A 13,862-nucleotide genomic window follows, 5' to 3' on the forward strand; every position below is an offset into this window, starting at 1 on the left:
GACCCATGTCCAGGTTGAGTCCACCTTCCCAGGTCAGAAGACCCACACGGGGGTCTGACCATGACTCCGCAGAAACATGGCTGAACCACTCTCCCACTGGGGACCCACAGCCCTTTCTTCCTGGCCCCAGTCGGAACAAACTAGACAAAACAAGGGTGGACCTCCATGAAGAAGGGACAAAAAACAACAAAACAAAAAAAACCCCACAAATTTGAAATAGAGAGGCACTGCTGGCCCTTGGGAATCACCTATTTGCGAACACACTGGACATGGAGCATGTATTCCAAAAAAATGTATTTGCTCTTCCCTTCCCTCTCCTAATGCTGCAAGCCATTTTAGGACCTTTCCGGGCCCCTGCCTACTGGGATGCCTCCTGGGAACTAGAGAGGGAGGGAGGAAAAGGCACTGGAAACTTGGGTATATTTGATTGTCTGGCTCCCCACCCCTCAACCCTCCTTTGTTTTTTAGGATTTTTTTAAAGCACAATTTTGACCCTTCACTTGGAGAAGGCTGATATGTAGAATCCCTAGTAGGACACCAGCCGTGGGTGGACAGAGAAGTGCATGGAAACAAACACAGCAGAGAACAAGTCTCCTCTTTATCACTCTGTGGGTCCTGCCTGTTCCACAAGAACCCTTGTGTCTTCCTAAGCCTGAATGATTAATAAGCATGTGAAGGGGAGAGGGGATTCCCTGTTCCTGCCTCCCCCGAGACAGCCCGGGCCCACTAACAACCCTGCCAGGTCCCAGTAAGGAGGCCACACACAGGTCAGTTGGTCAGCAGTGGTTATTGCACCATTGACAAATAATGAAATGTATGTACATTAGCAACGACTTTCAAAAGTACCTGAACTAAGTCCATTACATTCTTCACAGGAAGGGGGAAGGGGTGGAGAGGGGGGAGGGGGAGGATAACCAATAGGAAGATACACACTTGCACACACACACACACACACACACACACACACACACACCCCACAGGATGGAAAGCAATAAATTATTGGCCTCATTCTCACCTGAGTCCTAAGAAAAGGTACAGTTTAAGAGTAAAACCTGTCCAGTCCACTTCTTGGGTCTCTTTCACGGGTCCTTAGACTGGGAATGGCCAGCCAGTGCTGGAGGCCTGGGCAGCGCTTGCTCTCTCTGGTCAGATATGAGCTTAAATATTTGGTTCCTTACCAGAAAGGCCTATTTACAAGGGAAGTGGAGGCAAAGGTCTCCATGGAAAACAACAGTTCATCTGGGCCTGAAGAAAGTTGTCACAGGCCCCAAGGAAGTACAGTGCCAGCACATAGCATGCGTGGAAGGCTGAGTCCATGGGTACATGCTACAGCCCTCTTCCAAGAACAAGAGGGATAGATGGCCTTCCAAGAAGAGAAGGGATGGCCTTTGTGAGGCCCTGGCCTGGGCTCAAGTGAGCCAGACCTGGGGGAGGTATGCCAGCTTCCACCCCATCCCAGCAAGGCCCTTCCTTCCCACAGGAGTTGGTCAACCCACAGAGTTCAAGGCCTGGAATTTTTCTCTCAGGTTTCTTACTCTGCCCTGCTTGCTTGGGTCTCCTGGGTCCCTGGGCCCTTCTTCCTTTGGCCAGGATTCTACAAACTCCTGGAAATCTTGGCCCTGCTCTACTATGGCTCCTGGGGAGACTTGTTCCTGTCCACTGCCCTCCTCCTCCAGCCCCACAGAGGAGCTGAGAAGAGGCCCCTTCTCCATGACAATCACCCGATGGTTGTTCTCCAGGGTAAGGTCTGCAGTGACATACAGGGCTTCACCTCCATTCAGTACACTTTGGGGTAACCTAGGAGCCAGGGACTGGGAACTCTCTCTACCTCCCCGTCCCCTCTTAGTACTCAGGCTACGACAGCGGCCCACCCTGCCTGACAGAAGAGGCTCCACCATGCTCTCGGGTAACGAGCGGCTCCTGTTGACTGGTGGGCCACGAGACCAGCTGCCCCCAGCCTGGACAGCCTCATCGTGGGAAGCGTACTTGGAGCAGAGCTCTCGAACATCTGGCCAGTTGAAGGTTTCAGTGTCGAAGGGACTGAGGGGGCTCCATGTGGAGGGCCAGGGCCCAGGTGAGGTGGTTCTCGGGCTGACTGAAGAAGGGCTGAAGGAAAAACGGCGTGGTGATGTCTCCGTGGCAGAGGACCTGGGGGGACTGTATTCCTGGGCCACCAGCTGCTCATAGCTGAGGGACAGCCTGGGCTTCCTCTTGCCTGTGAAGAGAGATCAAGCTGTCTGAAATCACCAGCACAGGAAGGCAGAGCCAGGAAGGGAGGGCTTGGAATGGGCCTCAGCAGGTTAGGGGGTTTTGGGGGGTACCATGGAAGAAAAATCCCATTTACCCCCTGCTGCTCTTTCATCAAAGGGCAATAAAGGCAGTAAGTAGGGGTGAGGAGTTAGCAGCAGCTATGAGAGGTTTTCCTTTCATCCGGGTAAGGAAGTGTCCCTGGCTATATTCCTCTAAGCTCCCTCGGCTCCTCCAGGAAGGGCTGGGAATAGGGTACTCAAAAGGTACTGGAAGGATTGAACCAGATCTCAGCTTCCTGAGTAGCTAGGATTTCCAGGTATAAGCTACCACACCCAAAACAGGATTCAATGCCAGCCTGGACAGGAAAGTCTGGAAGACTCTTATCTCCAATTAAGCACCAAAAAAGCTACAAGTAGAGCCGTGGCTCAAGTGGTAGAACACTCGCTTTGAGCAAAAAAGCTAAGGGACAGTGCCCAGGCCCTGAGTTTAAGCCCCAGGACTGGCAAAACACAAAACAAAACAAAAAACAGGAGAATATGTTTGACCTCAGAGGGTTAGAGCAACTGCCTGACCTCACCACACTTACAACATTTTCTTGGGCAAAATCTCTTTAGAGACTACCTTCCTCAGGGGCACTGGATCTTAACTGGCTTTTGTGTGTCTTCGTATGTACCAGTACTGGGGCCTGAACTCAGAGCCTTGGGTACCCCCTTGGCTTTGAGCTGATGCTGTACTACTTGAACCACACCTCCACTTCCAACTTTTTGAAGATAAGGATTTTAGGACTTTCCTGCCCGGGGCTGGGCTGTAAACCCTGATCCTCAGATCTCAGCTAGGATGATAGGTGTGAGCCACCAGTGTCCAGCTCCTCATTGGCTTCTATGTCCCTAGGTCCCTCCCCACCCCCACGTCACACCTTTGCCACGTGAAGGCTCCTTAGACTCCTCCTGCAGGTAGGGGATGGTAGGGCTCGTCCCATCTCTTCCAGGAACATCCTTTGCCCACTGCAGTGGTGGCCTGGTGGTTACCGACTTGATGTTCTTAATCCGGAGGCTGTATTGGCGGGCCAGCTGGTAGACCTTATTCTTGACCCGCTCACTCACATGGCTGTCCATCACCTGGGAGAGCTGCACAATGCGGGGGTGCAATGGGGTGACCACATCTTCCTGGGCATTACTGCTCAGCTCTTTCACCAGCTCTTTGAGCTCCTGGGCCAGGTGGGCTGGGCTGTGTTTCTCGGTGGGTGAGGCATTTTCTGGGGAGGCAGCGGCCGACTCCTCTGTGATAGCTCCCAGCTCGTGTTCCTCCAGGATGAAGAGTGGCTCCTGCAGCTCAAAGCCGTTGGCCTGGCCCTGCCCTGGCCCCACCCGAGGGCTCCTCTGCGAAGACTCCATCCTCTCCCACATCTTCACAATTTCGGAAGACGGCTGAAACTCAGCATCCGTGACCGGAGCTGGGTCCCCTGGGCCAGCCTGCATAGGTCCTGGGAGATCAAACAGGACCCATGATGCTGGCCGGGAGCCACCCTGTCTCTTGTACTCTACCGGAGCTGCTGGCTTTGGTTCTGGCTTGGGAAGGCTGTTGAACCTGGACACTGAGCTTCTCACCAGTCCTTTGGGGATGTAAGAGAGACTCTCCCTGCGCCGGATGCTGAAGCCTGCATCATGGTGCTCTGCATTTTCATAGTAGCTCTTAATTTTGTCCAGTAATAGTCTATCTCGGGTGGAGAGCGCGGATTCCTTCTTGCAGGAAGATCTATCAGGCTCTACTCCACAGGCTGTGTTTGGGGGCTCCGTCCCATTGACAGAAGGGCCACTCTCTGTGGCCACCCCCTCGCTCATGTCCACTTCTGGGGTAGGATGGTTGATGAGGGAGTCAGTGGTGCTGCCCCACCGAGCCAGGCCCTTTTCACTGCCCTCTAGGCTGAGCACACTGCTGCTCCGGCTAACCAGCCGCGGCGTCCCAAAGCCACTGTTCTTACCCTCGTCCAGTGCCAGGCTGCTCCGCCGAGAAAAGCTGTTGACAAACCGCTCAGCAATGACACTGGCCTGGTCCAATACGGAAGGTGGCAGGAGACTTTCAGGCTCCTGGGTTGCTCCCATTTCCTCCTCTTCCTCCTCCTCACTGCTTAGAGCCTTAAGGTCCTCAGTGCTCTCAGCCACCACAAAATCCACCATGTCAGCTGGGTGGGCATTAAGCTGTGTGTCGAGGTGTTCCGGAGAATCTGGATCTGAAGGCAACTCCTCGGTGCTGGGACCTTCTGTGGCAGCAAAGACCTCCTGGACCTCCTGCTCAGTCCCAGGATGAGGGTCTGGCTCAACCTGAGACAGAGCAAAGAGAGTTCGTGTAAGTAAAATCCCCTTCATGCTGGGCACCAGTGGCTCACGCCTGTAATCCTAACTACTCAAGAGGCTGTGATCAGAGGACATGGTTTGAAGGCCGCCTAAGCAGGAAAGTCTGAAAAACTTCTATCTCAAATTAACCACCAAAAAGCTGGAAGTAGAGTTCAAGTGGAAAGTACCAGCCTTGGGGGGGGGGGGGAGGGGGAAGCTTAGGGACAGTGCCAGAAGTGGAGCGATGGCTCAAGTGAGAGTGTGTTAAGCCTTGAGCACAAAAGCTCAGGGACAGCGTCTTAGGCCCTTAGTTCAAGCCCTAGTACTGGCACACACACAAAGCCCTATCATGATACCCGGGGAACAAGAGGACGCACTGCCTGCTCAGAGTCCAGGGAGAGAGCTGCAGTTTAAGATGATGACAATCAGCATGAGTAAGACTCAAAAGTAGGGCAGCAAGTCCTTAGAGAGAGGAATGTGATTGTGGCCTTTGTCACAATGTAACAGGAGGCTGGGGCATGCCTTCACACCCAAGGGAAACACTAGGAACAGAGAAGGACAATGACACGGCTCAGTGACGGCCTGCCTGGGTGCTACTGGCACAAAGTGGAACACAGGGCTAGGGACTGGTCCAGGTTTCCAGGAGCCAGCTCTCACAGGTACCCCACAGTACAACCACACTGGGACTCCACAACCTGACAGCACAGCCCCTCCTCTTAGGTTTATGATGCTCAAATCCAGCCTCAGCAATGTGAGGAAACATCCCAACTCCCCCTGAGATCGTGTTCCCAGGAGGCCACAGGCCAGAGGACAACAGGACCGTGTGCTGTTACTGCCTGGTGAAGACAGGGAATCCAATTCCTGCCAGCCAGCCTCAGCACCCGTGGGACCAACTCAGCTGCATATACCCAATACATAGACAAGGAAGACCGCCCCTGCTGACTACCTTAAAGGTAACTTGAACCAGAAACTGGCTGGAGCAAGCCACTTTCCAGAGCAGTCTTTTGAAATGCTGATGAATCAGACCTGATTCCACTTATTCTGGTCCAAAATCTGCTGTGTAGGACCCAGGACCTGGACCTGCACTGCCCAACACAAGAGCCAGCAACCAGCCACCCCTAGCTTTCTGAGCAATACAAATCAAGGCCTGTGGTACAAGTAAAATAAATGTCAGATTTTGAAGGTTTTGTATATTTAAAAAAAAAAAAAAAGAAGAAGCTGGGCACTAGTGGCTCACGCCTATAATTCTAGCTACTGAGGAGGCTGAGATCTGAGGATCACGGTTCAAAGCCAACCCGGGCAAGAAAGTCCATGAGACTCTTATCTCCCGGGCAAGAAAGTCCATGAGACTCTTATCTCCAATAAACCACTAGAAAAACTGGAAGTGGCGCTGTGGCTCAAGGCGTAGAGCACTTGTCTTGAGCTGAAGAGCGCAGGGACAGCGCCCAAGCCCAGAGTTCAAGCCCCACAACCCCCCCCCCCAAAAAAAGGATAGTATCAAGAACTTTTAATATTGATTATATGTTAAAATATTTTAGAACCTATTAGGTTTAACTATATTAAAATTAATTTCACATTGTATGCTTATGTGTGTGTTCTGGCAGTAGGTACTGAACCAGGGCCTTGGGCATGCTAGGTAAACACTCCACCACTTTAGTTATGCCCTTAACAGTTTTGTTTCTATATTTTTTTCAGGTTTTTTTTTTTTGGGGGGGGGTCAGTAGTAGGGCCTAAACTCTGGGCCTGGGCGCTGTCCCTCAGCTCTTCAGCTCAAGGCTAGCGTTATAACACTTGAGCCACAGCTCCACTTCTGGCTTTTTCTGCTTATGTGGTGCTGAGGAATGGAACCCAGGGCCTCATGCATGAAAGGCAAGCACTCTACCACTTAGCCACCTTCCCAGCCCTCTATATTGTTTTTTGAGATAGTGCCTCACTATCTTTGCCAAGATAGTGTCCTTATATCGCTTTTTTTTTCTTTTTCTTTTTGGTACTAGTACTGGGGCTGAGCTCAGGGTCTGGGCACTATCCCTTAGCTTTAGATCTCAGCCTCCTGTGTAGCTGGGATTATTGGCAAGAGCCACTGGCTTCCAGCTTGTCCTTGAACTCTCGATCCTCCCGATTCAGCCTCCTGATCGCTGGGATTACTGGGTTTGTACCACCATGCCCAGCTTTGTCTTTAAAAACATTTTTTCTTAACATGGTTACTAGTAAATTATCCATGGATGTTCATATTCTATCATTATTAGCATCTGGTCTGAAATGATGGGGCCCCAAATTTATGTTAAAACCCAACACCCACTGTGACCGACAGTATTAAAAGGTAGTGGTAGCACACGCCTACAATCTCCATCTTAGCACTGGGGAAGCCAAGGGGAGGATCGTGAGTTTGGGGCCAGCCTAAGCTCACAGGGAGACTCTACCTCAAAAAAAAGAATATGAAGAAGTGGGGCCTTTGGAAGTGACTAAGTCACAAGGGTGCCACACTCATGAAAGGGTTAATCCCCTTATTTAAAAAAAAAAAAGGCTAAAGGGAGGCTTCCATCACATTAGCACACAACAAGGTGATCCTTACCAAACAGAGAGGGAGCTGCCATCAGATACCAAACCTGCTGGTGCCTTGACCTTAAACTCCCCAGCCTCCAGACTACAAGCAATTTGTGTGGTTTAGAAGCACCCAGTTTAAAGTATTTTGTTATAGTAGCCTGACCAGACCATAGTATATTGTTATAGTAGCCTGCCCAGACCATAGTATATTTCTATCCACAGTCATCCAAGTTCTTAGTCTTGTCCTATGACCCAACCTAGGGTCTAGCTCATGACCTTGTCCTTTGGGAAAGCAAACAAGTCAGCTGCACACAACCCACAGAAGCACGAGGTAGCCCTGGCTCTAAGCCAGAGCCTCAGGCCTGTATCATCTCTATTCCTCAGAAGTTGCCTTCTACCCACTACTTGACCTCTGAGCCTTTTCCTTCTAGAACGGTGTGAGGAACAGAAGGAACAAGAGGTGTAGATATCCATACTTTAGGCCTCGATGTAACTTAAACATCTGGCATGCTATGGCAAGTGTGAGCTCTGTGTCCTACACAGAGCCCTAAAATTCAGTCATATCCACTGGCTGTGCCCCTCGGCCTGGAACTGCATTTAACTAAGGATGATCACCTTTAACTAACTCACAGGAAGAGGCTATCTGCTCTAGGCTGGAAAGGTGTTCTAAAGGGGCAAGAGTGGTGGGGAGAGAGTCCCTGTTTCCATGGGCCCAACAAGACAGCTGGCATTTGAAAAACCCAAATTGCAGATCTAGGGATCTGGATAGCCAGCACACATCTCCAATCCACCTGCTGACCACTCACTTCAGGAAGGGAGGAGACCGACTCAAAACTCATGCTCTTCTCAGCACTGGTTGGGGACTGGTTGCTGGGCCTTTTGCTGCTCTTGGAGCCTTCAGACTCCCTGTGTTCTTTCCCCTGTAGCAAGAAGAGATCAGCCATCAGCTCCAAAACAATGGTCAGCTGGTCCCTCCTGCAGCCCAAACTCAGCAGCCCCTCCTGCACCCTGAGGGGGGCTAGCCTGGCACTGGGAACCAGCCTGGACATGAGCCGTTCCAGAACAACCTGAACAACCAGGCCTGGGGCTGGTGTGCAGCTTCAGAAAAGCCCAGCCCACTTTCCCTTCCCAGCCAAGCAGACTTGACCTTCCGGCCCCACTGTGTGCTGGCTTTCCCATCCCCCACTGCCACCCCTGGATTAGGCCCACTTCGGGGCAGAGTAGACTGGTGGGTTACCCAGTGCCGGAAGAGTGCATGCCAGGGGCTCACCCAGGCGTGACAGCAAGTGAGAGGGTTAAGAAATGCTGATGCAAGAACAAAGGGCTGGGGGAGGGGGGGACACAAGAGGGGACTCTTGAAAGGACATGCACATGCTAAGGAACATGCAAGGGGGAGGGGAGATCAAAGAGACACCTCACCATAGCACCCCGGGAGAAAAGTAAAGCGTTGGCCCGATAGTGCCAGCAGTGGAGGGCGGCCAGCAGGGAGCTGGCGAAGTCGGCTACCTGCTCCTCCACTGCCAGACTCTCCTCCTCCACCTCCTCCTCCTCCTCTGCCTCCAAGCCTGGGGGCTCTGGCTGGGGCACCTTCTCTCTGCCTTCATGCCCTGCCAGGTCCTCCAGAGAGGCGGGAGAAGCCTGCTCCTCTTCTTCCTCCTCCTCTTCCTCTACCACCTCCTCTTCTTCCTCCTGCCGCTCCTCTTCCTCCTGCTCCTCCTCCTCTGGGGCAGCCCCCTCAGCCTCTGGTTGTAGACTCTGCATATGGGATACCTGCTCAAAGTCCAGGAGGGCGCCGGCGCTGCCTGCATGCTGTTCAGAACACAAGGACTCCTGGTTACCCACCTTGAGGGTAACCTCCCTGCCTCCTTTGGGCATCTGGGGAGCAGAGACATCACAGAAAAGCACTCTAGATGTCCAATCGGGCCTCCAATGGGGTCCAGTGCGAAGTGGGCATTTTGTCAGGAAGGCAGACCCAGAAGAAGCTTTCCTCACTCACTCCAGACAGGGAAATATGAGAGCAGATCCCAGGCTGGACAGGCTATCAAAGGGGCTCCAAGAACAGGCCATGGAAGGAGGGCATTCCCCATGAGCTGATCGGGCAGTCCCACCCACCCTCCATTCACCAGGGCCTCTTCCCTGGCTTCCATGAGCACCTGGGCCTCACCTTCATTCCTGCTGCTTTGGCTGTTGTTCCACCACCAAGTCCACACAGGGGACGGAGAGGGGAGGGAAAGAGACCAATAAGCAGGAGAGAGTCCATTTAGAGAAATGGGAGCCCATTCCCAGACCCCCTCACCCAATCCTGGCTTCCAAATGAATGATTGACAGCTGAGGAGCCCAGACTAAGAGCAGCACAGGCCTGTGCATATCACCTGGCTCCCGCTGTTACCAAGGGAAGGGCACGGGGTAAGCAAGTTAAACCCCTGTGCAGAAAGCAGGGGTGAGGCCCTCTTCATGGGGAGGAACAGAGGCTGAGTTCCATCTAACCTGCTCTTCACAACTACCCACCAGGGTAGTCACCTGCTTCACTGCCCATCCCACCTACAGCCCCCTGGGAATGGCTGCCATCCCCCCAACCCCTCTCCCCATCCTAACCCCCCCTCCCCTCACATACTTACATTTCTCATTCAGTTGTCTCAGCAGGTGTCTGGTTGGTTCTGAGGAAAAACACAAATGGGCAGAGTGAGCCACAGGCCAAGAGACAGCGATGCCTGGCTGGGTCCCAAGCTCACAGCACTGCCAGCCCATCACCAGCTCAAAGTTCACTTGGCGATGATCCCAGCAAGGCTAGGACCTCCAGGGGGCTCCCCCCACCCCCATGTTCCTGAGCCCTTTAACACTTTCCCAACACACAAGAGGACCTGGGCCATTCCTATTCCTTTAAAGCCCTGCACCCAGCACACTACACTGCCCAACCCTTGTATTAGCACTCAGCCACGGCCTTTAGTTCTGGTACCACTAGGAAGGGACAGGCCCCATGCTGCCCTCCCCCCCCCCCCGGCAGACCAACTAGCCAGGTCTCCACCGCAAGCCCTTCTGTTTCCCTTATAAAGGGGGCACAAGCACATTAGCTACGCCCCTGCCAAGCCCCTGAGCACCCTGGCTGGGAAGCAGAGGTCGCACCGGACTTCCTACGGCCCTTAAGGCCTGACAGGATGAATCCTCGCTGCCTGCTGGGGAGTGCTGCCCGGCTGGACAGGAGAGGACCAGGCTCTGGGGACGGGACACAAAACATAACCATTAGGCTTTATGGGGACAGACCTGAGGGCAGGGATAAGAGAGCCTTGGCTGAAGAGTCCTCTCTCCAAGTCCCTTAGCTCAACGGCCCCTTCCTCCAGCCTGCCCAGCATTAAGTCAGCTTGGGGCTGGCCATAAACTTGGTGCCACAGGAAATCTACCAAGGTTTATTAACTGATCCTCAGCAGTGGATGTATCCAACATCACACACAAATACATACATACATATACCCATGCATACATTCTATCTTTATCCCTAAGTAAATATCTAAATGCTTTTTTGTTCTGGGGTGGGGGGTGCCAAACCAATTTGGCCCAAGGTTCAAGATCCACCCAAGAGTAATACCAAGAACTTTCCAGAGACAACCTGGATCTGCCTTCTAGAAGATCAAACCCACACAACAATCCACACAGGGGTTCAAGGGACCCATAAGTTGTAAGCCAATCAAACCCCAGTGCACTTGTGGATCCAAGCCAAGACCCAGCTCACCATTAATCAAAAATCTTTCTCTCGGCTGGGAATGTGGCTTAGTGGAAGAGTGCTTGTCTAGCATGCATGAAGCCCTGGGTTCGATTCCTCAGTACCACATCCACAGAAAAAGCCAGAAGTGGTGCTTTGGCTCAAGTGGTAGTGTTAGCCTTGAGCAAAAGAAACTCAGGGACAGAGCCCAGGCCCAGAGTTCAAGCCCAGGACTGGCCAAAAAAAAAAATCTTTCTCTCTAGGTGACTTTAAAATGGTTCTTGTGCAACCCTGTCCCTGTGGTTTATCCTAGATCTGTCTCTAGGCCTCAGACTGAACAGCAGAATAAAATCAGCACAGAAAACATACACTGTGTGTTAGCTAAAAATAAAAGCAAAGTTTTTTTCTTTCTAAAGAGACGATTTGTTCCAATAAATCTAAGAGACCATTAGCAAGTCCTGTAATGGAAGAAAACCCAAGAGAGGAAAATGGAACTTTTTCCAGAGACCCAAAGTAAATATTTCCTGTCTGGATTTGGTGCCACTTGGTCTAACTCATTTTTCTTGTGTCCTGCTTCTGTTCTATCACTCTGGAACTGGGCTGGGACTATCCACGGTGCCTAACGTCTTACTCCTGGCTGAGGAGCAGAGAAAGAAGGTTTCTATGGAAAGAGAGCAAAGAAGAGACGCCAAGGCCTGAATGATCAAGCATTTTTAGAGCTCTCCAAAGGAGAACTGCCCTCCTTTTCAAAGGCAGGTAAGAAGGCCCAGGGGAGCCTGGTGAAGTTCGGGGCGCACAGAGCAAGGATACTCTGCGCATGTTCACTGGCCCTTCCCCAGGTTTCTGCAGAGTTGAGGGTGGCAGCCCCAGAAGCTACAGAGGGTCTCCAGGTTGGTCCAGGATCCTGTGAAAAGACCTTTTTGCCATGCTGAACCCTTCCTTTACCAGATTGCCGGCGCCCCTGCCGCACATGGGTGGACACTTCATCCTGGGAAGACCAAGCCTTCTTCAGTCTCTCTGGGCTACAGCGGTACCGAGTGGGATCTGCAAGCAGGAAGGAGACAATCAAGGGCTATCACTACATCAGCCCAATTCTAGACCTGACACCCACCCACCCCAGCTCCAGATGCCTCAGGAGCCTCTTCCATCTTCTTCAGGCACTTAGTTCCTGCCCCTTGCCCCTAGGTGTATAGGAGGTATGATAGGAGGCTCCCACCCCTACCCTCTCTGCTCCTGGAATGAAAGCCATCAGGCAAATCTCTCCTGGGACACAGCCCAACCTGGCTATTCACATCAATAGGCACCAAACAGGAAGGAAGAGATAACTTACAATAGGAGTCCATTTCCAAGATGGCTTCCTTGGCCTAGAAGGAAAAGAAAGTCACCTAGTTACCACCTTTCTCTGTGCTGCACCTCCTCTACTCAACAAGACACCTCACTGTGCTGTGCCCGGGCCTGTGCATCTCTTATGTTGACACATACTACCCAGCACAGCCAGTGTCCAGAAGGTGGAGAGCCCCAGCAGACTCTCCAGAGTTGGCTCCAAGAGACCTATTCTCCCTGCACCCCATCAGGAGCACCCTTGGGGACCAACCTTCTGAGGGATGGTGGCATGGTGATTCTCCAGGATGAGCCTCTTGATGTGATGAGTCCAGCTTCGTTTCTCCTCTGCTGACTTGGCCTGGGAAGACCCAAGAGAAAGGGACCCAAGGTTATTATCACAGGTTATTATTAATAACCCAGGGTTATTATTATAGGCAGAAGCTATGCGGCATCACTAGCACTGGGACCCAGAGGAAGAAATGGAAAAGAGGGGCTATGCTGGAGTCTACAAGGTTGCCTTGGTTCTTTACAACCCTCAGAGGTGCCTGTGATGATCACTGCTTTACAGGGAGAAATCCTAAGGTTCAAGGCAGCTAGGGAATCAGGAATCACATGCAGGTGTGCTTGGAAATTTTGCCCTGACCCCAGCCCCTGTACCTCAGCCCCTCACCTGGATACTGTACTGCTGCTTGCTGTGCTTGTAGTGGGTGACGGTGAAGCACAGGGAATCCCTGGTGCTTTCGATCAGCATCAGTGAGGAGCACTGTGGGGCAGAGGACAAAGCGGTCAGGGAAGAAGGGGGCCTCCAACCCTCTCTCAGAAGGCTAGCACTGGAGCCAGATGAGCAGGCAAGAAGTGGAGGGGTCAAGGTCTTTAAGGAAGGAGAGAAGGCAGCAAAGGAGGCGGGATGGCCTGGTTACCGGGATGTGACCCTTGTAGACAAAGTGATCGCCCCGCTTCTTGGTGATGAGCAGTATTTTGTCAAACAGGAAGAAAGTTCTCTCATTTCGCACTCGGTGCACACGGAACGTGCCCTCTAAGACAAGCTCCCCATAGGTGGTTAGGTCTGGCCCTTTCCAGTTGATGAGCAGCGATTGAATCTCCTGCAATAGAAGCCCCCAGGCCCAGGGTTAGGCCTCGTGGGATCCAGGAGGCCTATGCAGACTGGCTCCAAAGGCTCCCAACAGCTCCCAAACACCTCCTTGGGTCAGCCCAGCAGGGTGTCCACGGTCCCTTTCCCAAAAGCCCCACGGACCTACCCACCTATGTCTCCCCAGCCTCCCAGCCCAGAGTACCTGGAGCCGGACTGCATGCTCATGTCTCCTCTTCATGTCATTGATGTACCAAGCCACACAGGTCATGGTGTCGATGGCATCTTCCACCACTTCAAAGCCATCCTCTTCCTCATCAAAATGTTTGGCAATTTCCTATATAGGGAACGGGATTTAGGCAACACCAGCTCAAGGGCTCTGTCCCCCATCCCCAATCCCCCAGTCCTGGGGAAGGACCCCCCCTGGCTACCTGGAGCAGCAGGTGGTACTTGAGGATGCGCTGGACTGGCTTCAGCAGGTAGGAGCCCAAGGGCAGCGAGTGCTGCAGCAGCTCCTGCCGGTCCCGGAAGAACTTGGCCTGCTGCTTGTCCTGCATACATTCCGTCAGGGCGGCCACGGAGCTGGGAGTAGGGAGATGGGAGTGGGATAATGAAGTTGTCGCCA

At 52.6% G+C, this 13,862-nt stretch overlaps 1 protein-coding gene across 4 annotated transcripts in view; it reads right to left on the minus strand.

The window, feature by feature from the left end:
- Positions 1-478: 478 nt before the first annotated feature.
- Plekhg3 (pleckstrin homology domain containing, family G (with RhoGef domain) member 3) overlaps positions 479-13,862 on the minus strand; it is a 45,311-nt gene continuing 31,927 nt past the window's right edge. For 2 of the 4 annotated variants that reach the window (XM_013016662.1, XM_013016672.1), the window contains 13 exons: positions 13,669-13,819; positions 13,443-13,574; positions 13,068-13,250; positions 12,818-12,910; positions 12,419-12,505; positions 12,155-12,188; positions 11,770-11,868; positions 9,746-9,784; positions 9,292-9,311; positions 8,634-8,936; positions 7,934-8,047; positions 3,167-4,571; positions 479-2,215 (listed from right to left, as the gene is read on the minus strand). In XM_013016662.1, coding sequence (XP_012872116.1) covers positions 1,488-2,215; positions 3,167-4,571; positions 7,934-8,047; positions 8,634-8,936; positions 9,292-9,311; positions 9,746-9,784; positions 11,770-11,868; positions 12,155-12,188; positions 12,419-12,505; positions 12,818-12,910; positions 13,068-13,250; positions 13,443-13,574; positions 13,669-13,819 — 3,388 coding nt within the window. In that variant the 3' untranslated portion in view covers positions 479-1,487. Of the gene's footprint in view, positions 2,216-3,166; positions 4,572-7,933; positions 8,048-8,633; positions 8,937-9,291; positions 9,312-9,745; positions 9,785-10,250; positions 10,341-11,769; positions 11,869-12,154; positions 12,189-12,418; positions 12,506-12,817; positions 12,911-13,067; positions 13,251-13,442; positions 13,575-13,668; positions 13,820-13,862 lie in introns of all 4 variants that reach the window. The other 2 variants (XM_013016688.1, XM_013016682.1) reach the window with 2 other exon arrangements.

The sequence above is a fragment of the Dipodomys ordii genome, unplaced genomic scaffold (assembly GCF_000151885.1).
Source record: "Dipodomys ordii isolate 6190 unplaced genomic scaffold, Dord_2.0 Scaffold2, whole genome shotgun sequence".
Classification (NCBI taxonomy): Eukaryota; Metazoa; Chordata; class Mammalia; order Rodentia; family Heteromyidae; genus Dipodomys; species Dipodomys ordii.